Genomic DNA, 27076 nt, shown 5'->3' with positions numbered 1-27076 from the left:
GCCACACTGATCCCAGCACTAAGAGCAGCATTCATCTGCAGTTCCCTGTGGAGCAAAATCCCATGCTCAGCTAGGAGCTGATTTTCTCACCCTTCAAGCATTAGTTTCCAAATAAAAGGATTAAAATCCTCAAAAAAAATCCAGCTTGAGGGAAAAAATGTAGCAAACTGAGCATTTTGTTGTAGAAAAGGCTGTATGCAACCTCCCAAGAAGTTGGTCACTGGGATAACAGCTCCCAGCAGGAGCAAAAGACACTCTTCAGCCCCTGGCTGGCAGCACAATTTGCCTCCAGTGAAGCCATGCTGGCTGTCACCAACCACCTTTTTATCTTCCATGTGCCTCAGCAGAGTTTCCAGGATGATCTGCCCCATTTTCTTCCCAAACACTGATGTGAGACTGCACCTGCAGTCCCCCAGTTCTGTCAGGGCTTTGTTTTTCCTAACCCAATTCCTGGCTGCTCAGACAATCTCTGTATTCCTCCCTGGCTGCCTGTCCTTGCTTCCATCCTCTCCCTGTAGGCTTCCTTTTAGTGCTTGAGTTTGTCCAGGAGCTCCTTGTTCATCCTGGCATTTTTGATGGCTGCTCCTTTGCTGGGAATGCGTCACAGCTGAACTTGGAGAAGATGATCCTTGAGCATGAGCCAGTTTTCTTGGGCCCCTCTTCCCTCCTGTGCTTTTTATCCCACAGTACTCCAGGCCAAAATCCGCTCTCCTGACATCTCACTTCACAGCTACTGCAGCACAGGCTGCCCTGGACCTTCACATTCCTCACCAGCCCCTCCTTGTTGGTGACAACAAGGTGCAACACAGAGCAAACAAGGAGAGGCGCTGTCACTTGGAGAAGGAAGTCACCAACACCTTTCAGGAACCTCCTGGATTGGCAGTGCCATGCTGTGCTCTCCCTCCAGCAGATACCAGGCTGGCTGAAGCCCACCATGAAGACCAATGCTTGTGAAGGCGATGCCATTCCTACCTCTCTACAGAGGGAAAGCAAAAGCAGGACACTTCCACCAGTTCCACACTTACCATAACATTGGTGGCAACCACGTTGGGATCATTGCAGACAGATTCGATGAAGAACACCTGTGAAGCAAAGCAAAGCTCAGCTGAAAGCCACCAACAAGCTCTGTAACATTCAACCAGCTCCCTGCTCAACCCAGCCTCCTCCCTGCTTGCCCAGAGAGCTCTCCCCCTCTGCCCCACTCCCATCCTTCCCTTCCCCATCGCTTGGTACAGGGAAGGAAGAGTTTCATATTTTTAATCAAACCCAGCAATGAAATCTCCCTCACACAGAGCAGCATGAGGATAACAGCTGAGTTAGACAAGATACACCAACTCCACACTACAGTGGACTTCACAGTGCAGGCATCAGCCCCATGGCACTGACCTTGAACCCGTTCTCTTTGGCAAAGTTTAGGATCATCCCTCTCCTCTCCCGCGTGGTATTTGTGGCATCAAAAACCTTTAAAACAAAAGATCTCCATCAGCACCACGAGGGCCTGGTTTCCCAGAGAGCCCCTCCTCAGAGAGGGGACTGCAGAGGATGTTTGGGGTCAGCACAGCTGCCAAACCCCAGAGCACATCTGGGAGCTCACCGCAATCTGCCCGGCCTCCTCCGTCAGGTACAGCTTCACGTCCCTCAGGGCAGCCATGGCACATTGCCTGCAAAAGAGGGGACAGACATGTGGCCCTGGTGTCCTCTGGGTGTGATGGTCACTCTGAAGTGACCAATCCTGTACAGACTCAGTGTTGAGCTCTCAGAATCCTCCTTGAGCAGAGGAAATTCAGAGCCCAACTCTGCATTTCAAGTCCAGGGGAAATTCAGAGCCCAACTCCTCTTTTCACGACCCCCAAGGTGGGTAACTCTGCTCCCAGCCACGGGCTTCACCACCACGTGGGGTCAGGGTGCCCGCTCTCACCTCCTGACTTTCATGGCCTCCTCGTTGTCAGGACGGAAGAAGTCGTAGGAGCTGTAATGCTTCACGGCCTCGCGGCGATACTCCCCAACGTTGAAAACTAGGTGGGAAAAGCAAAAAACAAACCATCAAAATGAGGGGCATGACCAAGTTGTGTAGCTTCTGCAGTCAAAGCAAGCTAGGGCCAAGTAATTGCATCCACAGGGCATCCCTTGGTCATTAAAGTGAAGGAGAACCTGGGCTGCAGCAGGATGTGAAAACACAGATATTTGGCCTGTGGGATCTTGGAAACATCTCCCACTACCTTCCATCTCCCAAAGCACTGATCTAGAGGAATTCCTGAGGACCAGACCTCCTGCTTTCCCCTGGCAGCCAGTGCAAGCCTTACCTTTTGTGGGGACACCAATCCAGTTGAGGTAGCGAGTCAGCTTCTTGGAGATGTAGGTCTTGCCACGGGCTGGGAGGCCAACCATGACTATCACAGTGGGGGAATTGGCAAGCTGAGGCCCACAGGCTGCAAGGAAAAAAGAACAGGAGCTGTTAGTTCTCCAGCTCATCCTGCATCGACCCAACAAGGCGCTTGTTCCTATCCAGACTCCTTCCAAGTCCTTCAGCAGCTGGAGGAAACATGAAAGCCACAGCAAGAACATTCTGATGGGTGCAAAGCAGGCAAGGAGCCAACAGCTGGCCCAGGCTCTCTGGAGAGCCTGTGCCTCAGTTTCCTCATGAGCAACCAAAATAATATTTTTTTTAAATTATATCAAAACAAGCACAACATCACATTCCAATGGCTTGGCAATTCCATGAAAAGCTCAAGGATAGCCAAGGACTTTGGACCCATCCCTGAAATACCAGGTCTGGTCCAGACCTTCACCCACGGAAAGCATCTCCCAAAATCTTTGACTAGATCTCTAGCTGACACACCACCAGCTAACTGGATTTTGTGAAGACAAGGCAAGAGAACCACAGAACTAGCAGCATTTAAAAGCTGATATCCAAGTGATTAATCTCTTTTTTCCTCACAAACCCAAGCTGGGTTGTTGGGATTTTTTTTTTTTTTTCAATTTTTGGGTTTTTTTTTATTGTGGTGAAGAGGGTCCATGTCAAACAGCTGGAAAGAAAACCCAGAGGCAGCATCTGCAGGGCAGATGGGACCCTGCAGGGGATTTCTCCTTCCAGCCACCCTTCCATCCAGCCGGTGAGCACAGAGACCTCATAGGAAAGGAATGCAGGGAGTGAGTGGCTGGTGGCAGAGCCATAAAACCCAGCTTTAATTATGGCCTGGGTGGAGAGCTCTGCCTGCCTGTCACAGCTGCCTGAAGGTGGGACCAGGGGATGCCAGGGGCTCCCTGGGATGGGCACAGGGCTGGGGGAGGTTTTCGTCAGTGTGGATCTGGAAAGGGCAGAACAAACTGAGAGGTACCCACAGAACATTTAAAGTACATGGGATTACCTTCCCCTTCTAAGAAAATAAATAAATCCAGCAGCTGGAGAAACCAAATTAAGGCCACAAAGAAGATTTATGGCACTGGTACCCAGATGCCAGAGAAGAACCTCCCGTCATCTTCCAAGTTTCTCACCAAGGCAAACTCAGCAGGCAAGAGATTAAAACTACCTAAAATATAGTTTTTGGGGTTTTTTGGGGTTTTTTTGCTGGAGCTGCCCTCACACACTCCCTTTGTGCAACCTGCCCCGGGCCCAGTGCTGCATTCCAAAATCCCAGGGCAGATCCCAAAGATTTTGGCAGCAAGTGCCAATTTTCTGTGCTGGGGCACAAGGGAACTGTGCAACATACCAAGAAAAATACTTTTCCCCCCTCTAATAATCTCACATCCTCATCCAAGCTATGGGTGCAAGGCTGTTTTACACAAAACCCACACACTTATTAGACAAAGGGAGGAGAAAGAATTAATACCTGAATAAGGAAATTCTTCCTTTCCCTACCTGCCAGTGGACAAAGGATCTCGAAGAGCAGAGCCAAGAGGATTTGGGACCATTAAATAGAGTAAAGGGACAATGCTGGGTACTGTTCATGTCCCTGTGGCTCCAGACAGCTGCGACAGCCCCAGGGCTGGCACTGTGTGGGCACACACGTGTCACCTCCAAAGGCTGCTGCAAGAGTTAAACACCCCTAATCCAGGATTTTTGCTGCCCTCGCACAATGGAACTGCACCTGGGAAGCACCTCCCAAACCACCATGGCATCAGCGAGCAACTTTTCATCAGGAATCTGAGCCCAGAGCAAAAGTCTCCGGGAAACTTTGCATCAGGGATGAAACAGAACCCAGTGTTTTGCTCCCAGTCTTCCACAAAGGCCTCATTCATCATTTCTTTTCACCACTGCTGGGAAGCTATCAGGGATTTCAATACATATTCATTACTCCTTATCGACATCTAGCCAGGTAAGTCGAGGGCAGGGATGACTTTCAGGCTCAGTCAGAGGGTATTTAAAAGGTGCTTATCACTTTTGCTATTTGCCAGAAAGTCAGCTTCACCAGCGGGTAAAAGAAACAACCAAAAACCACCAAGCCCAAAAGGGAAGGAAATTTGCTTCTATAAAAAGTCGGATACAACAGCCACCTCCCCACTTCAGGCATTTGCACTGTCTCCTCCTAAGTACTCCCCAAAACCTCCCGCAAGCCCAGGCTGCACGTTCTGTTAGTCCTGCTCCCCTTCCCAGCTCCCTCCCGCTGCAGCCCCAGCACCTTCACTGATGCTGCCGCCCTCCCCACCGCAGGCACCGCTGTGACCGCCGCCCCTTGAGCCGCGGCTCACCCCCGCCGTGTGTCCCAGGGACAGGAAAAAGCAGTGACAGGATGGAGAGAGGCAGTGGCAGCCCCTTCGCTGCCGGAGCATCCCCCTCCCCTCGCCCCGCCAGCGCCTTCGAGGGCTCGACTTTCCCGGCCCCTACGTGAGAGACGTGCGGCGTGACAGCAATTTAATGGATCGCCGTCAAAAGGGCAGCTGAAGGAGTCACTGCAGCCTCCCCTGGACCAGCCATCACACAATCGGACTGGTTGTTTCACCCCCGCGGAGCGTGCTTCCAGAGGATGCTCCCCGGGATGCGCCCGCTCCCTCCAGGCGTCGCGCTGGAAGCGGTCTCCGTTACCCTCCCTTCCTTCCCACCCAGCTCTGCACCCTCGCTCTTTGTTAGTGCTGAGGAATTAATAGCACCTCGCGTTTAAAATACCTCGAGTTTGCTAAAAAAAGCCTAAAAAGCCTCTTCTCGTATAGCACAGCGCGGCTTGCTGCCACGCCAAGAAAATATAATTACGAGCCGCATTGTGTTATTAATAAGCCCCTCGGTGCCTTAATATATCAAATATGTTCGGGTTTTTTTCCGCTAGCAAAAGGGAGCTCTCTCTGAGAAACCGGGCGAACGAAGTGGCAAAAAACCACTGCATGCACAAGGGATTTCTTTCAGAGGTGCCAGTCCTCGAGAAAAATCCAGCCACAGAGACACACGTGCAAAGCATTAAGCCGGGAGACGTTTTACCCCACTCTGAGCAAAGCCCCTTGGCTACCCAGATGTGCAGCCTGTTACAGAAATCCATTTCCTCGGCAGCTGCCGCTTGCAGGGCTGCCCTTGCCAGGCACAGGCTGAGCATCCCAACATCTGCTCCAGGGTGCCTGACCCACAGCCGCGGGCAACAGCATCTGGCAAGTTCATAGGATCTATTTTTTAAAAAATTATTATTATTATTTAGAAGGGGAAACTGCCCAGCCAAGGTAAATAAACATCGGAAGCGACTTTAAACGCCTGATGAAGGCAAGCAGCGGAAAGACTGATTCACCCAAGCCACTTCCATCCCTCGCCAGGCTGCGAGTGCCACCCCCTCCATCCCGGCTCCGCACATTCCTGCGAGGCTCTTCTGGAGTTGGGAGTCACACAACTGGCAGCTTGTCAGTGTCGCTAGTGGGTGACTTAAAGGAGCTGCTTCCTGAGCTTTCGGATCGGCTCATGATTCAAGATTTGGTTTATAGTAACACCGGGATGACCCAAACATTTTTATATGCCGAGCTTCAGAGACAAGGGGAAACCACTGCAGGAGTTTCAGCACTAATTTCTGCCTTGCCCTCCACCTGCCTCCTCATCCCCCCAGGGTTAAATAGTAAACTGCAAACGGCTGGTGTCTGGTTGGGGATTTTTCTCCCTAAATACATCGCCCTCCACCTCCCAACAAAAAAAAAAAAAAAAAAAAAACGAAAAAACACTCTAGTTGGACAAGATTTGGAGCAACCTGGTCTAGTGGAAGGTGCCCTGTCACATGGCAGGAGGGTTGTGGAACGAGATTATCATTACGGTCCCTTCCAACCCAAACCATTCATGCTTCTGCCATTAATAAATCCCCGGGCGAGCCGCTTGGACACGATGAAAATCCCAGCTGAGCCCCGGTACGAGGTGAACAACCTGCTCCCTTCCCTTTTAATCCCAGCAGAGTGGAAATGGGGCCACGCGTGTGGCCGGCACCTCCCCGCATCCTGCGGGGCCATGTGACAGCCGGCTGCACCTTCCTGCCCTGCCGGCACCGAGTCACGGGATGGCAGCGATGCGGGCACCGCCGGGATGCCGGGGCACGCCGAGGAGGAGGGATGCTGCAGGGATGCTGCACAGAGCCCCGCCGCGGCGCGCAGAGAAAGGGGAGAGCTGCCCATCCATCCATCCATCCCATCCCTCCATCCCATCCCTCCGGGATGCCGCCGTGCCCGTACTCACAGCGGCGGGGCAGCGCCGGGCGGTTGTCATTGGGGAGCCAAATCTTCTGGATGCGGCTTTGCGTCAGCTCCATGGGCATTTTTAAAACAAAGGTCTTTTTGCGCTCCGCGTCCACCTTGATGCGTTTGAGGGAGGGAGGAGGAGAAATAAAAAAAGGGGAGGGGGAAGGAGGTGGGGGAAATATATGATAAAAAAAATATAAAAAGGGTTTTTGCTGCAGTCGGTTTTTTGGGCGAGCGGCTGCGGCGCTTTCGGATGCTGCTGCGAGCCTCGTGAAGGTTTTACGGCAGCAGGGGGAGGAGGAGGAAGAGGAGGGCCGGGTCTGCAAGGCACAAAGCCGGGCAGGAATGGCCCCAGCGCAGCCGCTGCGCGCTGAGAGGGAGCGAGGGCGAGCCCCGCTGCGAGCCGCGATGGAAAGCGGGGTGGAAAAAAATGTAGATATTTAAAAAAAATAAAAATAAAAACTATCTTCCCTTTTAAATTGGAAAAAAAAAAACCAAAAAAAACAGCCAGAGAAGAAAGGCAGAAGAATCTCCACGCGAGGCAGCCGGGGAAGGAGTGGTGGCACAGTCCGGGCCGCTGCTCCGGCCGGCTCCGCTCACGATGTGCCGGCAGCCGCCGGGCCGCCTATTTCTATCCCGACAGGCCGGGACCGCCTCCGGGGCGGGGCAGGACGGGCCGGGCGCTGCGGAGGAGGAGGAGAGGGAGGAGGAGGATGGGAAGGAGAGGGAGGAGGAGGAGGAGGATGAAGGCGGGGATGGCGGCGCGGCCCCTGGCGCCGCCTGGCGGCCGCCCCCCGCACTGCAGGGCGGACAAAGGACGCGAGGGGAGCGCGACCCCGAGCCCGCCCCCCGAGCGGGGACTCGGGGCACCGCGGGACCCCCGGGGGGAATATTTATGGTTAAATAAATGCCCTATTTCATCTCTCGCGTCTTTTCCATCAAGGAGGGAAAACGATGTGGAACGATGTGAAATAATGGAAATTGAATTAATGGGTTTAAAAAAGAAAAAAAAAAGAAAAGGAGAATGAAAACTCGACAATAAATAACTTTTAAAAAACTATGTTATAAGCTATAAAGAGAAAAAATAAATTCAATTAAGAAAATAAAATAGGGAATAGAGGCGAAAATAAGAAAGGGAAAAGGAAAGAAACTTAAAAATGGGAATAATGTTGGACAAAGCAAAAAATAAAATTAAAGAAATTAACTAGAGGCAAATAAAATAAAAACAATTTTAAAAAAATAGAGGGGGGGAAAAAAAGAGAAAGGAACCCTGAGTACTACAGCGGTGGGATTGGGGGGGCTCCGCCGGCGCGCCCCTTGCGCCCCTCACTCCGCGCTCAGCAGGTTCGGGCCGGGGGGTGCCGGGGGATGCCGGGGGGTCCCGGGGGGCCGGGGGATGCCGGCCCTGCGCTCCTGCACGTCGCTCACGTCGCACATGCGGTGCCGAGCCGCCTCCCCCGGAGGGGATGCCCGGGATGCGGCGGCTCCGCCTCCGCCCGCGGCCACCGCGGCTGCTCCGCCCCGCTCCGCGCCCCGCCGGGGCCGGGAGGCGGCGGGGCCTCCCCGCGTCCCTCCGCCAACAGCGCTGGGGATGCTCCGCGGGGAGCCCCTGCTCTCAAACGGGCGCATGATGCTAATTTTTAATCAATATTTTTTAAAATTAATATTATTTTTAATTTAATAATCTCATTTCATTATTTATTATTTAATGTTTTCATTAAGTTATTTTATTATTTCTGTTATTTTTTAATTTTAATAATAATATAATTGGTCTTAATGATGTCATCTTCATATACAAGAAAAATATAAATATAAATATAAATATAAATATAAATATAAATATAAATATAAATTGTACCTATAACGATGAGTATAAATATAAACATAAATTATAACTATAACTATAACTATACTACTAATAATAATAATTGTATTTGCATTCTTTTATTAGTTTACTAAACGTCTTAATCCACTTGCCAGGTTCCTGCAAGTTATGTTTCCACTCTAAATTAGGCTGCAAACTGCACCCCAGCAATGCTGACACCCCCACACAGGCTCTGTTTGCAGCAGGAAGGGGTTGGGACCGCCCTGAAAATTCCTGCGATGACGCCCAAATCCCAAACACAGAGGTGCTCAAACCCCCTTGTCCCCCAACAGTGATGGGGATGATCCCACCTGGCATGGAGGGGTTTCTTTGGAAGGATTTTGGGAATTTGCCGCAGCAGGGAAACTGGTGGGAAGAGCTACAGAGGTGTTTAATACAGCAAATTTTGCTTCAAAATTTAAGGCCTGATAAGGAGCATCTCGGATACCTAAAATGTTCAATAATCTTTTTTTACTTAGGGCATTTTCCTCCTCTGGAAGCAAAGGCTTGTATTTTTGTAACGCATTTAGAAGGGAGATATTTCTGGCTCATTCCTTACATGGAGCCAAGATGAAGTAAAAAGTGCACAATCTTTCCCTCTCCTACACAGGGAAAAAATATTCACAGGCAAAAAGAAAAAAAAAATGAAAAAGAAATTTTTAAAAACAGCTACTATGAGGGAGCTGGAAAAGAACCAGAGATTTTGGATGTGGGAAGGAAGATGGGAGAGAGCTGTGAGTGCTCCAGTTGGCAAGGATGGGATGGGAGTCAGGCACAACAGCCCTCCCTGGACCACTCTGCACAAAATCCCCAAATCCTTTTCACATGTAGGGCAACAGAAAGCCGGTTCCCAGCTAGAGCATGAGTCAGAAGGAGGACAAAAATTCACATGATTTTACAGGACAAGGAATTTGGGCATCGCCCCCCTTCCCCCAGCAGCTCTCTCCCCTCTCCGTGGCTCTTTCCCACCTCACATACCACCCCCACCACGACATGAAAAGGAGCCCGAAAGCGAAACCCTGCCTGAATTAAAATCACAGTCGCTTCAAATTAGATCCACCTAGTGACTCTTGGCTTACAAACTCCTAAATAAGTGGAGCGGAAAGCTTCAACTCCTAAATAAGTGGCCTAGATTTCAAAGGCACCAGCACCCAGCTGCTCCCAGGGAGGTCAGCTGGAAGAAGCACTTCTATTTTTAAGGCACTTGCACCCCGGGGAGAGGGCAGGGAGCAGGATGGCACTAGGTGTGCTCAGAGGATTATTTTTCCCCCCTCCCAAATCGTGCTATGCAAAATCCCAGCTTCCTAAAAATAGCACCTGGTAAATAAAATGCTGCTCGCAGCTGCTGTGATAAGAAGCCCAAGGGGGTGCTTAGCTCAGCGATTTTTTCAGGAAATCAAGTCACTGATGCAGCCTGAAGGCTGTCAAGAAGATGTGTCAGCTCCTGGAGAGCCACCGCAGGCTCAGGGTGACATGGGACAGCCAGTGATGCTGTCCCACAGTGGGACAGAGGGTGGAGGGAGGAATCGACCAGCCAGTGTAGGCTGGAGGTGCTCCCATCCATACCCCAGTCAGGAACTGGCAGATATTTAATAAATGAGAAGGGACAGGGGTGTAAATGTAATGCCAGGGTTTGAAATATGAAAGTCCCGGTGGTAGATGGGAAAAAAGTTGACCTTGAGCATCCAAGGGATGAATGCAGCAGGTCCAGAGAGGTGGGAGAGGGAAGTACAAAAAGGGAAAACCTGGCAGAGAAGGGGAAAAACCCCATTTCTGTGAGAATGGGATACCCACCTCTGATGGGGTTTACAGTCTTCAAACGTCTCCAAAAGACCAAAACTAACTCCTCTCAATTCCTTCTTCTGTTCCACTGCTGCTCCAACGTCAAACTCACCTAGCAACCCACCCTGAACAGTGGCATTATGCTCTGGATGCATCCCAAAATAACAGCTCCAGACTTCATTCTCCATCCCCTTTGGAAGAACCTACTGGTCACCAGCCAGCCTTCCCTGACATGCTCCCCCAGCATCAAAATGCCAGCACCAACTCTGACTAAGCCATGATTCACCCTCCTCTTTAGACATTTTTTTTATTATTATTTATTTATTTGATTCCCTCTAAAGGAAACTCGGAAGGGAAGGAGCAGTCACGTTCTTGCCTACATTCAGTGTGACACGCATCCTCTCCTTCAGATGTGCAGGGGGGGAGATGCCTGGTGGGATCCCAGTCACACATCCAGGAATTCTTTGCATGGTTAGAATTTGGAGAGGGTGGCTGGCAGCTGCGTGTACATCTTTGTGCAGATGCAGCCACACACTGTGCTCCATTCATGTCAGGGCAGCTTCATCTGCAGCACTTTCCAGTGTGGCCTTGGTTTATCAGCCTGGAATGTGGGCACAAAGCTGAGAATCACAGCAGGGTTCGGGTTTAAAGGGATTTTCAAGATCATCCAATCTCACCGCCCTGGACACCTTCCACTATCCCAGGCTGCTCCAAGCCCCATCCAGCCTGGCCTTGGACACTTCCAGGGATGGGGCAGCCACAGCTTCTCTGGGCAGCCTGTGCCAGGGCCTCACCACACCCACACGAAAGAATTCCTCCCTAATATCCCACCTAAATTACTCTCATCCAGTTTAAAGCAGTTCCAAAGGGCTCCCTACCCAGGGAGGGTGGTTGCAAAAGTCAGGCAGCAGCTGCCCAGACTCTTATTAGTGTGTTAATGACATTTTCTTGCAACTGAAAAATTTATTCCTCTGGGCTGACCAAGGGGAATTTATATGGTTTTCAAGGGGAAAAAACAAACAAACAACCAAACCAACAGCAATAGCAACCAAAAAAAATCGCTAAATTTTGCACTTACAAAAAAAAAACCAAACTTATATAGTGGGATACTGAAGAAGCCAAGAAAATTGTCTGCAATATTTTTCGGGGAATTAGATGCTTTCAGAAAGGTCAGGAAGGAAACCAAGTGGTTGACAGACCCCTCCCCTTGCCAGCTGGATGCTGAGTAGTTTTCACTGCTGATGGCGCTTTCTTTGGAAGGACTTGAAAAAAAGCTGCTACGGGTCAGCCTCGTGGCGGGGAGGGTGATAAACGTCTGATTTTTATCAGGCTGATAAAAATGTTTGGATTTGGAGCGGCAGCTGGAGTTCACGGTCCTTTGCGCCTGCAGTTTTCAATTGCCTCCCTGCCCCTCGCAGGTATTTCAGCTACAGGAATAAATAAACACGGAGCGAAGTGTGAACTGTACCTGGATCACCACCGCTCCCTCTCCCTCATCCCGCCCAGCTCCTGATGCTCGGGAGGGACACCAAGAGCTCCTGCATCTGTCCCTGTCATGGGTCGGGGTGCTTCTGCCGTGAAAAAGAGTTTTTTATTTCCCCTCCTCTAAACAAGTTGTGTTTTGCTTCCTCATTTCTCTCCTCTCATCCCCCCCCGTTCTTGCAGCCTCACTCTGCTTTTCTTCCTCCTGCCGCAAAGGGGAACAGAAACCAAGCCAAACCATCTCTTCACGATATTATTTGCAGACAGGGTATCCTGCAGGGATTAAGGGATGTTGCTCAGCACGGGATTTACCCTGAAATCAAGGGAGCTCCTGGTCCCTCTGCAGCAGTGAGGGCTGAGCCCTGCCCGGGGTGCGGGATGCAGGCAGGGCAGGGAACATCGTGTGCCCCAGGCCTCTCCCTCCTTTCACCCACCAGTGCAGACACGGCTGCGGACAAGCCGTGCAGTTTTTCAGCCTGTTGCACCCTCTAATTGCACCTGATGTGCTCAGGAAACTCCTTCCTCTGCCTGTTGTAAGAAATTCTGATCATTGCTGACAGCAGCCAGGCGCTGGGACACGACCAGAGCAAGACCTGGGCTGCCTCTGGGTGCAGCTTTGCCTAAAAATAGCCACAAGCAGAGAAAGGGGGGAAATTCAACTGGGTTCAGCTTCTGGCATTGAGAAAGCAGGGCTGAGCCCCAGAGGGGAAAATCCCCACAAAGGCACAGGGCATTGCTCACCCCGCTATCAGCCCCTGTCAAACACTGCACCCAGCGCTGACCTTGCTTTCCTGGCAGCCAAGGGACAGGAAAAGCCAGGAAGGGGTAGCAGGAATGCAGAATTCAGCTTCATTCAGCTGATAGCAGGTTGGGGGACCTGCTGCTTTTGCTCAGCCCTCTGCTCTCAGCTCCCCGTGTGCTGTCACTGTCACACAGAACTCTTTCAAGGACAGTAAACTCTTCCTGAAGTCAACACTCTACAAAGTTGTTTGTTTGTTAAATTTCTTTTAATTTATAGCTCTTCAGGCAGGAGGACAAGGGTTCAAACCTTATTTTCTTGTGAGTGGTCAGATTTGTGTCCTAACTTAGAGGTGTTTGGTTATAATTGGCTGAGTTAGCAGGAAAGGAAATGGGAGCTGTAAATGCAATGCCTGGCTTTGATGAATATGGGGAAGAAGGAAGGATGAGAGCCTGGATTCAATCTCAATTCATCAAATTAAAAGCAAAATCACTCAAGGTTTCCTCCACTGTCCTCAGAGAGGTGGACATGCAAATCCAAATTTGTCTTGGATGATCCTTGGGAAGACCCAGTAAATCTTAAGACCAAAAATGGGGAGGTGTACAATGGGTGTCCATTAGCCAGGACTGATGACCCCAAATGAGCCTCCCGGATGGAGGTGCATATTTAAGAAACTAGGTTTATTTTTAATTTTTAAAAATAATTACATTCAGCAGTTCTCAAAAAATATAATTTGGAGATAACACTCTGAAGCTGCAAATGTTCCTTAAAGCAGGGACATTTCTCAAAGCTGGCAGGTCTGCTCAGAAACTGGTCCAGGAGGATTGAGCAATGTCCTGTGAAAGTTCCTGACCGTACAAGACTAGTGCAAAACAAAACTCACCCCATAATAAATGGGCTAAATCATAAAGAGAATTGACTCCATAGGTGGCAGAGAGGGTAGATTTAGGGGAGATATTATAAATCAATTGTTCACTGTGAGAGTGGTGAGGCCCTGGCACTGGTTGCCCAGAGAAGTTGTGGCTGTCCCATCTCTGGAAGTGTCCAAGGTTGGACAGGGCTTGAAGCAATCTATTTTTGTGGAAAGTGTCCCTGGCCATGGCAGGGGTTGGAGCTGGATGACTTTAAAAGTCACTTCCAGCCCAGGCCATTCTGTGATTCTAGGAAACACAGGTTTCTAAAAGTAGTTATGGGGTAATTAAATGGCAAGAAGTTGGGATATTCCAGTCTCAGGAATTTAATACTGGTTCTTCTTGAAACAAAACCTGGCTGCAGAAGTTCAGGCTTGGTCCTAATAGCAAGGGTCAAAGAGTGCAGATCAGTCAGAGAGCCACAATTCAGGTTTTGGCGTTGTCAGAGCTTCCGAAAAGACAATATTCACATTAGCTTGACACTGGGTTGAGCCTTCTACTGCCAGGTACTTTTAGTTACATGAAAGGAACACTTCCCTGTTTGCACTGTTATTTTAAGGTGTGAATTTCCCCACTGAAAATCCTTGGATCGCTTTAGGGTGTAAATCCACAGGATGTTGAACTTGACTTTAGGTTACCTCATCCCTAATCAAGAGGCCACAACCACCTGCGACAAGGCACTGTTCCAGCAGAAAAAATCCTGCTGCTCTGAGAGAAAAGTGTGTTTACAGGGCTGCTCCGTCCCCGCTGCCAGATCAGATGTTCCCTGTCCTGCTGCTGCCAGCAGAACTTGGCATGTGTTACCACAGTGCCTTCTCCGGGAAAACCAGCAGAATTACAGCCATTTGCTCGCACCTGAACCAGAATTAATTCAGGACTTTCTTGGTTTAACCCCGGCTGGGAGCTCAGCCCCACTCGCTCAGCGCCCCCCCCTACCCCCCCAGTAGGATGGGGGAGAGAACTGGAAGGTAAAAGTGAGAAAACTCATGGGTTGAGGTACAAACAGTTTAATGGCTAAAGCAAAAGCCACATGCACAAGCAAAGCAAAACAAGAAATTCATCCCCCACTTCCCACAGGTTTCCAGTGATCCCCAGGAAAGCAAGGTTTCATCACACATAGCGGTGGCTTGGGAAGGCAAACACCATCACCCCTTTCCTAAACACGACAAAATGGAATATTTTATGGAATATTTTTGGTCAGTTTGGGGTCAGCTGTCCTTGCTCTATCTCCTCCCAACTCCTTGTGCTCTCCCTCCAGCCTCCTCACTGGTGGGGTGGGGTGAGGAGCAGAAAAGCCTTGACTCTATGTAAGCCCTGCTCAGCAAAACCAAAACCATCTCTGTTTTGGCCACAAGTCAGAATCACGGAATACTCTGCTGCCCCAGAACAGCTGCTCTGGAGAAAATCAACCTGTCCCAGCCCAAACCAGCACAGTGCTGCAAAGCAATGCAGCGTTTTGGAGATCTGATGGGAAGAACAAAGAATTCCAGCCCTCCCGCACGCACAGATAGTTACAGGATTTATTTTCATGGAGGTGCCCAGTGGCTGAAGCTGATTGTATTCATTGAAGAACTGAATTCCCAGCCTGGAGATGCACGTGGGATGCAGCTCTCCAGGTCTCCTGCCTGCAGAGCTCAGTGCTGGATGTGAAACCCCCCACGGCTGATGAGTCCGTTCAGCCCATTTACGGCGGACAACGAGCACCCTCCGGAAATCACAGCCTGTCATTATGCCGTGGACTTTGCTATTGAACTGTTTCCTAACTCCTCATTACCGCCCACCTTTCATTAAGAGCCTGGATCGTTATCTCATCATTGCAGGTTATTAAATCAAACAATGGCAAAGGCTGTGGCCTTTTCTGGGGCTGACTCACCTCATTATGTAACAAGCCCGGGCCAGAGACAACCTCAGCATCGTCATGGCGACAGGGAAGCGTCTAAAAAGTTGTAGGCAATGATGTGGAGAAGTCAGATACCCCAGAGATGCTGGGGAATCTCTTCAAAGTAATGCAAAAAACCTAAAACACAAAGCTCTGGGGGAGAACATGGGTTTGGATTTCATCAAGGACAACGTGCTTGTAGGCAGCAGTGGGCAGCAGATTAATCACAGCCTAGGAAGAAGGGTATTTTTTTTTATCTCAGGTCTCAACCCCCGCTGATAATCAGTTTGGCTCCTGATGCAGGGCCTTTTGAAGCAGCATCCCAGAAGGATCTGCACTGCCTGGGAGGCTCAGATGGAAAGGTTCCCCTGAGGGATGCTGAGCAGGGAGGAGGCGTTGAAGCTCTCAGCTCCTGCTGTTCTGCCTCCATCCACAGCAAAGCTGTGGGTAGAGTACGGGAAGGATTTATGTAATTTTGGGGTGTCTACAAGGAATTGGTCACCTTTGACCACTTCTACCAGCTGTGGAGAGAAATGGGCACTCACTTGCACAGGGAGCAATTCAGCTGCCCTGCTGTGGGTACTGACTGCAGACCAAGATGAGATGAGTCCTCGAGGAGTTTGTGTCCTCTGAGCACGGGGGAAACATCAGAGCTATGCCCAAAACCATTCCACACACACCTCAGTGCCCTCCAGCACGAGGTGACCCACAACACAAGTCCGTGGCCAATCCAGAGTCCCATGCAGGGAGGAAGAGCAGAGCTTTGGTGAGGAGCTGCATGTTGAAATCGTGTACGTGCCGAGGATCTTCCCACCCACAGCTCACCTTTGTGAGCACGTCTGCCCCATGGACAACCTGCTCATCCCTGCTCCTCACAGGGCTGGCGTGACACAGACGATGGTTGCCCAACAGTGGCCCACACACCTCAGCTCTGGCCAAGAGGAACCACTTTTGGGACCAGCACCACCCCTGGGGTTGAGCTGTTCCCTGGATCAGCCTCCCCAAGGGCTCCCCTCTCCATTCAGCTGCTGGAAACCACAAGGTGAGGTCGAAGTGTCCCACTTTTCCAGAGTGGTGCCATGTGCTTTTAAACTCCAGACCTGCGGGCGCTGCTTTTAGGAGGTCTGTGAAAGCCAAGTAAGAGGGGAAGTATGGGGTTAACAAGGTGAAATTTAGAATAGTAAGGGCCAGTTTTGTTTCCATATCTTTTGCTGGAGCTCCTTACAGTCACAACCTCTCTCGGGGAACCTCCAATTTCCTAACACCTCTCCTAACCAAGTTTTGGACCCAAATCACTGGAATCAGATCATACAGATTGCTGGAATGCAGAAATTAAATAACCAAATTTCCTTATCATGGTTTTCTTAAAATTCTTCCACTTACAGAGCAACGATTTTAGTGCATTTAAGTCCAAGCAGATGATTTTCATTTGTGTATTTAATTTACTTTTTTCTATGCCATGGGGACCTGGCTAGGAAAAAAAAAGTCTAAAATTGTTTAAAAACATTTGACAGAATTTGTTTATTCTTTCCCTGATATTTTCCAATCAGACATGAAAAATATTAATGGAAAATTTCTCTGGAATTTTGGGGCAAGCTGAAACAATGTGGGGAGCTTGCTGCCAACATATTTTCTCAAATACATTTATATTTTCCAACCCGCAATGACAAGCTGTTAACAGCTCCTTGAGGGGGGGGGAAATAAAAAAGAAAACTGAGCTCAGTGTTTAGATTTCTGCCCTGGAGTTTAACAGGGAGTAGCAAAGCTGTGTCTGGGTGCCTGGCAGGGGTCACAAGGAAAGATGCTGTGCTTCAAAGCACTTGGGAGTGCCTCAGTTTTCTTCCAAATAACCACTGTGACTGAGAGCCAGAGCCAGGAGGGCATGGCACAGGTGGAAACACATCTTGGCCATTGGTTATGACTCATCCTCACTGAATAAAATTGGAGATGGGGGAAACCACTTTTATTGTTTCTGCTTCAGCATTTCCAGCAACACCATCCATTAGGGAATCACAGAATGGTTTGGGTTGGAAGGGACATACAAGATTATCCAGTTCCAAACCCCTGCCATGGCAGGGACACTTTCCCCTATCCCAGGCTCTCCAAGACCCATCCAACCTGGCCTTGGACACTTCCAGGGATGCTGGGCACGCTGTTCCAGCACAAACTCTGTGTCACAAATAGGACACCTCTCAAAACAGCCCAGGACAGGGCTCACCTCACGTGTCCATCCCCCCGTGCCCCCCTGCACAGCTCTGGTGGGTTCATGCTCCCCGCACGTCCCTGGGCTGAGCCTGCAGTGACAGCACTGCCACAGCCAGGGTTTCACATTTCCCAGCCCAGCTGTTTACCCAGAGCTCAGCCTGAAGCAAAACAACTGCTAGACAGTCAACAAGAGATCTGAGGGACACCCGACTCCTGGGCAGGCTTTCCTGCCAGCTTCCCTATAAAGGAGGAGAGCCAGGCTCAGGCTCAAGGCATGACCTTCCTTCAGTTCATGTTGTTATTTCCCAGGCTGGGACAGCCCCAGGTGCCTGATTGATGGGCACCTTTCACCCACTGCTGGGTGAAATGCTTGCGATGCCTCGAGGGTTCCATGGATGGTCACTGGGGCAGTGGGAGATACTGTTTGTACCCACGGAGCAGAGCCCAGAGCAATTCCCAAACCTGCCAGCTAGGCAAAAGCAAGGCCTTTCTGCAGCTGTGGCTAAGGGGGATCCCACCAGGATGGGTTTGGGATGAAGGTGGGGAAGCCAGAGTGCCACAGGAACTGCAGTACCTGCAGGACATGCTTAGAGCATGGATGTGCTGTGCCCCTGCCTCTCCTGCCCTAAACACTGGTGCTCATTCCAGACCCGACCAGCTGAATATCCCTGAAAACCCATCTCAAATACATTTCAAACCCATCTCAAACCCATGTCAGCCCCAAGCCTGAGCAAGCACAACTCCCTGGCACACGTGCAGGAGCACACGCAGCCACCCCAGCCCCTGGCAGCCACCAGTGCCTTGGGATGCTACTCAAAAATCTGGTCCTCTTGCATTCAGGCAGAGCCAGTCAGCGATGACAGGGGTGACTAAAGCCCAGCACTGGCACACGCCAGCCCCATCCCACGCTGCCTTGTCCCATCTTGCCTGCAGCTGGGCCGTTACCTGCCAGGCCACCCAGCCCCGTGGCTGCCAGCACCCTGTGACAGCACATGCCAAGCCAGGCTGGAAAAGGTAACCTCAGGTCGTCCAGAATTTGGGCTAGGAAAGTCACATCCATAAAAAGAACGCTTCCCACCCTCATGCCTTCCACCTAGTTGCTGCTGTTGCAACAGCCCTACATGATTTAATTGTTTATTGCATTGTTCTTGTATTTGTGGTAAATGTTTTGGACGTGATCGGTTTCTCAGCAGCTCAGCTGCACCCAAGAATTATTAAGAGAAGAAAAAAAAAAAAAAAAAAAAAAGGGGAAAGGAGAAGCACGGCAGCAACCAGAGGTGATTTAATGTTTAAGAGAAACAAAGGCTTTGCTGACTGTGTTCCCCCGTGCACATGATCTTCACAGCTGGCAGGAGGTGGAAATCCATTCCCTGCCTTTGGCAAAGCCACCTTGGAGAAAAAAAATAAACACAAAAATCACTGCTGGCAGGTGCCTCTTCTGCCTCAACTCTTCTGTCTCAACTTGGTTCAGCAACATGGAGATTTTGGTGGTGAAGCTACTTCTGAGTCCTTCTTCCCACCCCAAAGCCTTGTGCTCAGCCATGGATGAGATCCAGCCCTCCAGCTGGGAAATGGACCCAGCCTGGAAAAAAAAACCCCAAACCCTACCATTTATTTTTCTTTATTATTATTCTATATACTGTTAATTCTATTTTTTTTTTTTTTTAATTTTGCTCTGAATGGGAATGTTGTTTTGTGAGCATGGATCCATCCCTGGAGCACCTGGTGTTGGCATAAAGCCATCCCACATTCCTTTTGTGGAAGGGCTTCATTGGGATGCCAAAGTCCAAATCACAGCCTCGGCTATGTGCTACTGCTCCTGTGAGAAATCCTTTGCTAATAAGGAGGATTTCTAAGAAAGTCAGTGAGAAGGAGAAAAAAACCAAAACAAATCAAGTAAAATTCTCAATTTTCTGCTCCAGCCATGTTCAGGTCTCCTGCTGGCATTAAGGTGGGGTGCTTGCCTGGGTCATACATGGCATGAAGGCATGAGTTTCCTCCAAATAAATTCATATTCGTAACTGAGGAGCCTTTATTTTGCACTTGTGCCAGGTGACCTAGCAGTGCCCACTTGCATTTTTAGGTGTGGAAAAATCTGGTTTCCCAGGCACAGAAATCAGCAGTTGTTCAGTCCTCACCTTCAAGCCCACGAGCAGGACCCAGTGCAACCCTGCTTATCCCCCAGTAAAAGCAGCTGAAATATCCTGGCTTGATAGAGACCAAAACTGGGAAGCCACATCCCTCCTTGGGGCTCATGGATTTGGGAGCAGGAGACAAAACACCCAATTTTCCTCCCAGTACTGATGTGTTTTTGAGCTTACCTAGAAACAGAGGCCAGACAAAGTTAAAAAAAATAAAAATGGATATATTTAATGAAGGGCGTCCAGGTACATTAAGGGCAGACAAAGCCTCCCCAAGGGGCTACACCCAAAAATGAATAATAGTCACAAGTTTTTCAGACCTACATGAGTTTGGTCCATTTGCATATCAGGGTTAATGAGGTCACATACCCCGAGTTTGCTTCCCCCAATTCACTTCTGTTTAGACTTTTGGGGGCTCAAGGCTGTCGGGTATCCTTGGGTCTCAGCCCCAGAGCAAAATGTGAAGCTATTTTGTGAAGTTTGTGAAGTTAACTAACACTTTATGTGGAGTAGACAAAGCCTCCCCAAGGGGCTACATCCCAAAATGAATGACAGTCACAAGTTTTTCAGACCTATATGAGTTTGGTCCATTTACATATCAGGGGTATAATGAAGTCATCCCAGTTTGCTTCCCCCCATTCACTTTTGTTCAGACTTTTCGGGATCTGAGGCTGTAGGGTGTGCTTGAAACTCAGGTCCAGAGGGACTGCTCTGTCTGACCAAAATGTGAAGACATTTTGTGAAGTTTGTGAAGTTACCTAACGCTTTAAATGGAGTTCAGAGTGACTCGCTAACGCGGCACAGGGCGCGAAAAATAAAAAAGATAAGAGCCTAAGTCACCAGCACCGCCGGGAGAAAACCACCAGTGACACCGACAGATTATCCCCGTTGTTTACCAGCCTCAGCTGCTCTCGGGGCTTCCTGGAAAGAGCTGCAAAGGGCAGAGCAGCCGGCTCCAGCACGCTCCTTTCGCGTGTGTCGGAGGAGCGGCGGAGCGGAGCCCGCGGCGCTGCCCACGGGGACGGGGCGTGCTCGGCCCGTGGGGCCGGCCGTGCCCCGCTGTGCCAGCAGGCCAGGGAAACGATAAACACAGCTGGGAAACAAGCTCACCCCGCTGCCCTGGGAAAGCTTCTCCTGGCGTCCGGTCGGATAAACAAGCTCCGGCGGCGGCTGGAGGGGAGCGGGATGGATAAATCGGGCTGGGTGAAGGGATGCGGCTGGTTCACGCCAGCCCTGCCCGAAGAGAGCCCAAAGCGGGGCTGGGACTGCACAAGGACACGGCAACACTTCCTTTTCTCCGAGAATCAACACCTCCTTCCCGAGCCCAAAGCGGGGCTGGGACTGCACAAGGACACGGCAATACTTCCATTTCTCCGAGAATCGCCACCTCCTTCCCCATCGCCCCTTCCCCAGCAGCATCGTTTCTCCCCAAACCATCTCACAAGGAGACACTGGTCTGTCTCAGCCTGCCCCCTCTGTCCTCACATAATCTTTTCCAGGGCTGAGCAAAACTTTCCTTGATTTCCAGCCCGAATCAACATCTCTGCAGGTGGGGTTTTAACACCCTGCTCCTCCCCCCAGGGGCTGATTTGGAAGCGCTGCGCTACAATTCTGCACCAGTAATTCCCCCAAAATGGACCTACACAGGGAACACACACCTCAGGATGCTCTGGCACTGCCAGGATTGGTGCAGAGAGAGCTGGATCCGTGGATATGAGCAGCTAAAGGCACCGTCAGCACAGCCTCCAGCCCATCTCAGCCCTCCTGTGCCTCAGTTTCCCCCGCCTCAGTTGATAAAGCTGGAACTCATCCAGCAAGGAGAAAAGGACTGGGGAGAGGGGGAATAAAAAGGTCTCAGCAGTCAATTCTGAACAAACAGCATGAAGTCCCAGAATGAAAATTATTATTATTATTATTATTATTATTATTATTATTATTATTATTATTATTATTATTATTATTATATTTATATTTATATTTATATTTATATTTATATTTATTTATTTATAACACTAATAATAGTAATACAGGGAAACCAAAAGAAAAGCCCAATTCCATGACGTTTTAGCAAGAGGGTGGCATACAAAATGCAGGAGGGTGGGTTTTCTGGACTGGATGGTGCTGCTTCCTCAGCACCAAGGAGGGCACATCTCACTCCAGGCCCTGCAGTTTTGGGAAGAGGTTTAATCTGGGATGGGACAGAGCGTGCAATAGCAGGGAGATGTTTTCAGAATCGGGTATATGGGAAAGGACAAAATGAAAGTGATTTTGTTCTCCGGGAAGGAGAAAACTGGGGAATAGCTTTTGGCCTGGAAAAGGATGCTATGGAGAAGATAACAGCTGTTCATTATAACAAGGAATATTTAAGGTTTATACAAGATACGCTGCCCCAGTGGAATCCTAATTAGTGGAATCCTAATACCTCTTACCAGGACAAGGATTTCTTCAGGGGAAAACTCAAAGGAAATCTAAATCTGCTTGTGTGGGTTTGTTCTTGAGTCCCAGCTGGGGACTGTGCCCCTTTCTTTTTTTTTTTTTTTTTTCCCCAACCTTTAAATGTAGTTATGATGGGGAAAAGAATCAGGTGCCCTGCAGAGATGTGAGTGCCTGCACGCACACACCAGGAAAACAGGGATCACACCTTGCTGCCTGCTGGTTTTGAAATCCTCCCACGTTCCTCCACGAAAAAAAAAATCTGTGGTCATCTGATTTAAGGCCTTTGGAGCTGTTTTGTGCTGCGATCAATTTCTCCATCACGGAGGGTGTGTTAGGGAAAGGTTCAAGCAGCAGCTCTGCTGGCAAGGCTCCCAGTGACACAGGGATGGTGGGATGCCAGGTGGAGAAAGGGGCCTGGGGGGTGTTGGTGGTGGGATCTGAGCACTGGGGTGAAGCCCAAGCCCAGCCTGAGCTGCTCTCCTGTGTGACATAGCCACTGAGCTTGGTTTCAGCTGGTGGCTGGAGATACAGCAGCGGAGAATCCTTCCCCATCTCTGCCAGGAGGGAGGCAGGACACCAAAAGGAGGGGTTTTCCAGCATCTTGAGTTGCTTGGTGGGGTGCTGGCCCTGGCAGGGAGGTTATCAGTGTGTCTGCTTGCTCCCAGGTTAGGACATGAGGATGCACCTTCAATATTGTCACATGGTTTAACTCCCAGGCTCAGGAGGTCTGAGAGGGGCCAACAACCCAGATCTGTCCCCACCAGCTGGTTTCTGTGCAGTGATCAGAATGCAGAGCGGGTCCCAAAATCCCACTGCACCCTTTAGAAGCCTCCTCAAAGAGTTTCTAGTGGAGTGGTGGTTCTACCTGGCAGCCAGGGTTGTCCCACCAGGCCACCATGGCCTGGGATGTGCTCCCCTGCACCTTGAGACCTGGTGACCTCTGCTGCTTGGTTGTGCATGATCCAGTGAGTGATAATGGGAACAAAACCAGGCATGGTGACCCTGAAATCCATAAAAAACTGCCCATGAGTGGCCATAAATGCTAAAGAAAGTGCAAAGGCTGAGAGGCAGTGGAAAGGTCAGCTCACCCAGGGCTTTCTTGGAAGTGCAGGGAGGTGCTGGGAGGGGTGAGATGGGGGACAGACACCTGCTCCTTTGGGTGCTTTGGCTCAAGGGGCTGGTGAGGTGAAAGGGGATGAAATGAAACCAAGAGCCAAAGTGAAAATACCATAGTGAGAAACACAGGCCAGGGGCCAAAGCAGGACAGGAGGGGATTTCCAGCCTTCCAGGAAAGGTGTTCAGTGAAAACAAGGTGATGGTTTGACTCAGGCATGAGCCAGTGAGTCAGGAGAGCCAGGGCCAGTTCTACCACACATTTCCTCCCTGCTCTTTGAGCAGACACCCTCCAGCAGACATCCATGGTGTCATTGTCACCAGGGAGCTGCAGCTGGCAGGACCCCCCCTCAAGCAGCTCCTGACTCCTCACATGGCTCCTCTGCATCCGTCAGTGCTTCAAACAGGAAATGCTGGATAAAACCTTTTCCAGGGCTGCCAGGAAGACACGACATCGAGGAGGGATGGGTGATGTGACCAGCAGAGGCAGCAGCATGTGGGACTGCAGGGCATTGCCAGCAACCCAGAAAGCCTCCCAAAGTGACGAAATTATCCCTTCCAATGCATAAAAAAAAGCTGCAGAAAGGCAGTGCTCCACCTTTAGCTGCAACCATTCTGCAAAAGCAGAGTTTCCCATCAGGGGGTGTCGTAATCTGAGTCACTGCAAGAGCTGGGACAGCAAGGAAGTGCTCGGTGGCGCGGGGGACAGGCAGCAGAAGTGACAATGCCGGGATGTGGCACAGTCCTGCCCTTCCCTTCGTGCTGCAGGCAAAAGGCACCTCTGCTCCTGCTAACAAGAGCCTCCTTGATCTCAGCAAGCAGAAATGAGACCGGGGGTGGTGTAACTTGTGCCAACAGGACGCACAAGGCAGTGGGAGCAGTAGGAGAGCAAGGGGTCCTGCTCATGGGACCCCACCTGGAGCACCAAGTGCAGCTCAGATTTCCAGCATGAGAAGGATGTGGAGCTGTTGGAGCAAGTCCAGAAGAGGCCATGAAGTTGCTCCAAGGGCTGGAGAACCTCTCTTACAGAGACAGGCTGAGAGAGCTGAGGGGTTCAGCCTCGAGAAGAGAAGATTCTGGGCAGATCTCAGAGTCCCTTCCAGAGCCTAAAGGGAACCCATGAGAAAGACGGGGACAGATTTTTAGCAGGGTCTGTTGCAATAGGACAAGGGGTGATGGTTTCAAAGTGAAGGAGGGTTGATTTATATTAGATAAAAGGAAGAATTTTTTTATTATGAGGGTGATGAGACCCTGGCACAGGTTACCCAGAGAGGTGGTGGATGCCCCATCCCTGGAAGTGTTCAAGGTGAGGCTGGAGTGGACTTTGAGTAGCCTCATCAAGCACAAGATGTTCTTGCCCTGTCAGGTGGTTTGGAACTAGGTGATCTTTTACATCCTTTCCAGCCCACACTGTTCCATGCTTCTATCATCCTGTGTTCATTCTCTGCTCACTGGCTTTCAGTCTTATCTCCAGCTCCTTCCCAGCCAGCAGCACCGGGATTTCATTTGTCCTTTGACAGATGACAAATGTCCTGCTGGCTGGCAGTGCCCTGCCAGCTTATCACCTGCACACTCCCAGGCTTCCTCGCGTCAGCTGCAGTAATTAAATCATATTTTTCAGGAAGGGCACTTTAGGTGAAAGCTCCCAACACCTCCAGATAGCAGAGCTGCAGCCACAGACAGGCCTTTGCCTGGGTAGTGGCACTGCTTGGGGATCAGGGCTCTCTCCAGGGCTCCCAGCTGATGCAGCAATGCTGGAAGAAATTAATTCTGTGCTAAGCTCGTTCCTCCTGGCTGTGCTCGAGCACCTCTGCTAGAAATACCTTTCTTTAATATCTGAAACTGCCAAATGCCTTGAGGTCAGCTAAGTGGCAGCTGTTACACAGCCAGGGAGTGCAGATCCACAGGCAATGCCACTGGCTAAGATGCCCCAGGAGAAAGGAGGCAGAACAGAGCCAAGGCAACCAGGATTTCACACAGGCTTCTTGGGAGACACAGGCAAGGGATGCCAAAGCTACAAGCGGTGAGAAACCGGCCAAAACAGGGGTGGGGTTTGTACTTTCCACCACAGGATGCTCCATTTCCACACACAGGGGGGTGCAAAGACAGCTGAGAGCCTCCAAAATGCTCATCCCAAAGTGTCCTTGTGCCTCAAGCTACCGAGGGTCTACAGAGCAGCAGCCCTTGGGCAGAGCCTCCTCTTCGCACCCTTGATCAGGGCGGCTGTGAGCCACCCTCAGGTGAGATGCTGTTCCCAAAATGCTCCCAGAGTAAAGGCTCAGCCTCCTTGCCAAGCTGCCTGGAGTCCCCCTGTTCCTCTGGGAGGGTCAGGAACACGGCCAGATCCCAACCCAGCTGATGCCACCACCTTCAGCAAGGATTTTTATGCACCAAGTTGAACTAGAAGGAAAATACCTTCATGCCCACCTCTGCTGCAAACTCAGCACATGCACATCTTGCTGTGGGCAGCTTTTGAAGGGCAGCCACAAGGCCACGCTCTCCACAACCCTCCTGCCTGGTGGCTTATGGAGGTGTCCCTGGGAAGCCCAGGCAGCCCAGCAGCAGCCACTGAGCAGTGCTCCAGGCAGGGCTGGTGATGTGGGGTCCCACCAGCCCAAGGGGATGCTCTGAACTGAGGTGAAAGGCTGCAGCCAGGTCACAGCACTGCTAAGCCACCACTAAACCATGTCCCCAAGTGCCACATCTACAGGTCTTAGATCCCTCCAGGGACAGTGACTCCACCACTCCCCCAGGCACTGCTTTTCCAGTGGCATTCACATTTTCTGAAAAATCCCTTCACCCAGGATTTCTCAACTGGGAAGATGAGAAGCCTCAGAGAAAAAGGAAAACAAATTCTTATCTCATTTGCTTCTCCTGTGTTGGGCTCACATGTGGAATGTGGTTGGAGATTGTTTACCCACAGGTGATTGTTTCATTGGTTTTACGTTAATTATTTTCACTCTTTGGCCAATCAGTGCCAAGCTGTGTTGAAACTCTGGAAAGAGTCACAAGTTTTCATTATTATCTTTTTAGCCTTCTGTCTGTATCCTTTATGTATTCTTTAGTATAATTTAGTATTCTTTAATATAATTTAGTATAATATAGTATTCTTTATAATATAGTATAATTTAGTATAGTATAATTTAGTATTCTTTAATATAATATATATCTTAAAATAATCAATTAGCCTTCTGAGAACATGGAGTCAGATTCATCATTCCTTCTTTCGTCTGGGGACCCCGCAAATACAATACTTGACAACTCTTGTGGTGACAAAATTATTCCTAAAATACCATCCCATCCCCACCGGCCTCTGAGCCGCCTTGGAGCTGCAGGCTGCTGCACGGAGCTGCCGAGAGCTGTTCTGGCATTTCAAGGTTGACCTCTAGAGGAAGTTTGGAGGCACACGAGCTACGGCTGCGACGGTGACACAAGGGCTGCAGGACAGCACTGCCGAGGGTCTGCGGCTCAGCTGTGCCCCCCGAGCCCGGCAGCGGTGACGAGCGCAGCACGGTGTCCCAAAACACCCAGTGCAGGTGTGCTGGGCAGCACCGCGTGGAAAAGCATCAATTGCTGCAAATCCGCCGTGTGTCCCCAGGTGCTGGAGCCCTGCCCGTCATTTGTACCCCAGCAGGGCCACGGGAGCTGCCCTCCAACACGGCAAGATCTCCCTCCCTGCTCCCCAGCTCGGCTCTTTTAAAGCCTCACACGCTCTTTCCTCCCACCCCCAGCATCTCTCCCTCTGCTCCAAATGAATGCGTTTGTCACCTAAAGTGAAACGGAGCCCTGCAGTCTGCTGCGCTGGCAGGATGCGAGGGTGTGAGCCTCATCACGCCGCGCTGAGCAGCCCCTGGATGCCTGCGAGCATCACTGCGGGCACTGCCTCACCCC

At 50.4% G+C, this 27076-nt stretch overlaps 1 protein-coding gene across 6 annotated transcripts in view; it reads right to left on the bottom strand.

Annotated features, from left to right (window-relative positions):
- PFKFB3 (6-phosphofructo-2-kinase/fructose-2,6-biphosphatase 3) overlaps window positions 1-27076 on the bottom strand; it is a 41381-nt gene that overhangs the window by 13138 nt on the left and 1167 nt on the right. For 4 of the 6 annotated variants that reach the window (XM_038154251.1, XM_038154253.1, XM_038154252.1 and 1 more), the window contains exons 1-6: window positions 6632-6854; window positions 2304-2429; window positions 1919-2015; window positions 1595-1661; window positions 1387-1461; window positions 1026-1082 (exon numbers count right to left, since the gene is read on the bottom strand). In XM_038154251.1, coding sequence (XP_038010179.1) covers window positions 1026-1082; window positions 1387-1461; window positions 1595-1661; window positions 1919-2015; window positions 2304-2429; window positions 6632-6710 — 501 coding nt within the window. In that variant the 5' untranslated portion in view covers window positions 6711-6854. Of the gene's footprint in view, window positions 1-1025; window positions 1083-1386; window positions 1462-1594; window positions 1662-1918; window positions 2016-2303; window positions 2430-6631; window positions 6855-27076 lie in introns of those variants that run through there. The other 2 variants (XM_038154250.1, XM_038154254.1) reach the window with 2 other exon arrangements.

This window comes from Motacilla alba, chromosome 1A (genome assembly GCF_015832195.1).
Source record: "Motacilla alba alba isolate MOTALB_02 chromosome 1A, Motacilla_alba_V1.0_pri, whole genome shotgun sequence".
Classification (NCBI taxonomy): Eukaryota; Metazoa; Chordata; class Aves; order Passeriformes; family Motacillidae; genus Motacilla; species Motacilla alba.
Note: the sequence above shows the minus strand (reverse complement) of the source record. Positions and strands in the feature narration are given on the sequence as shown.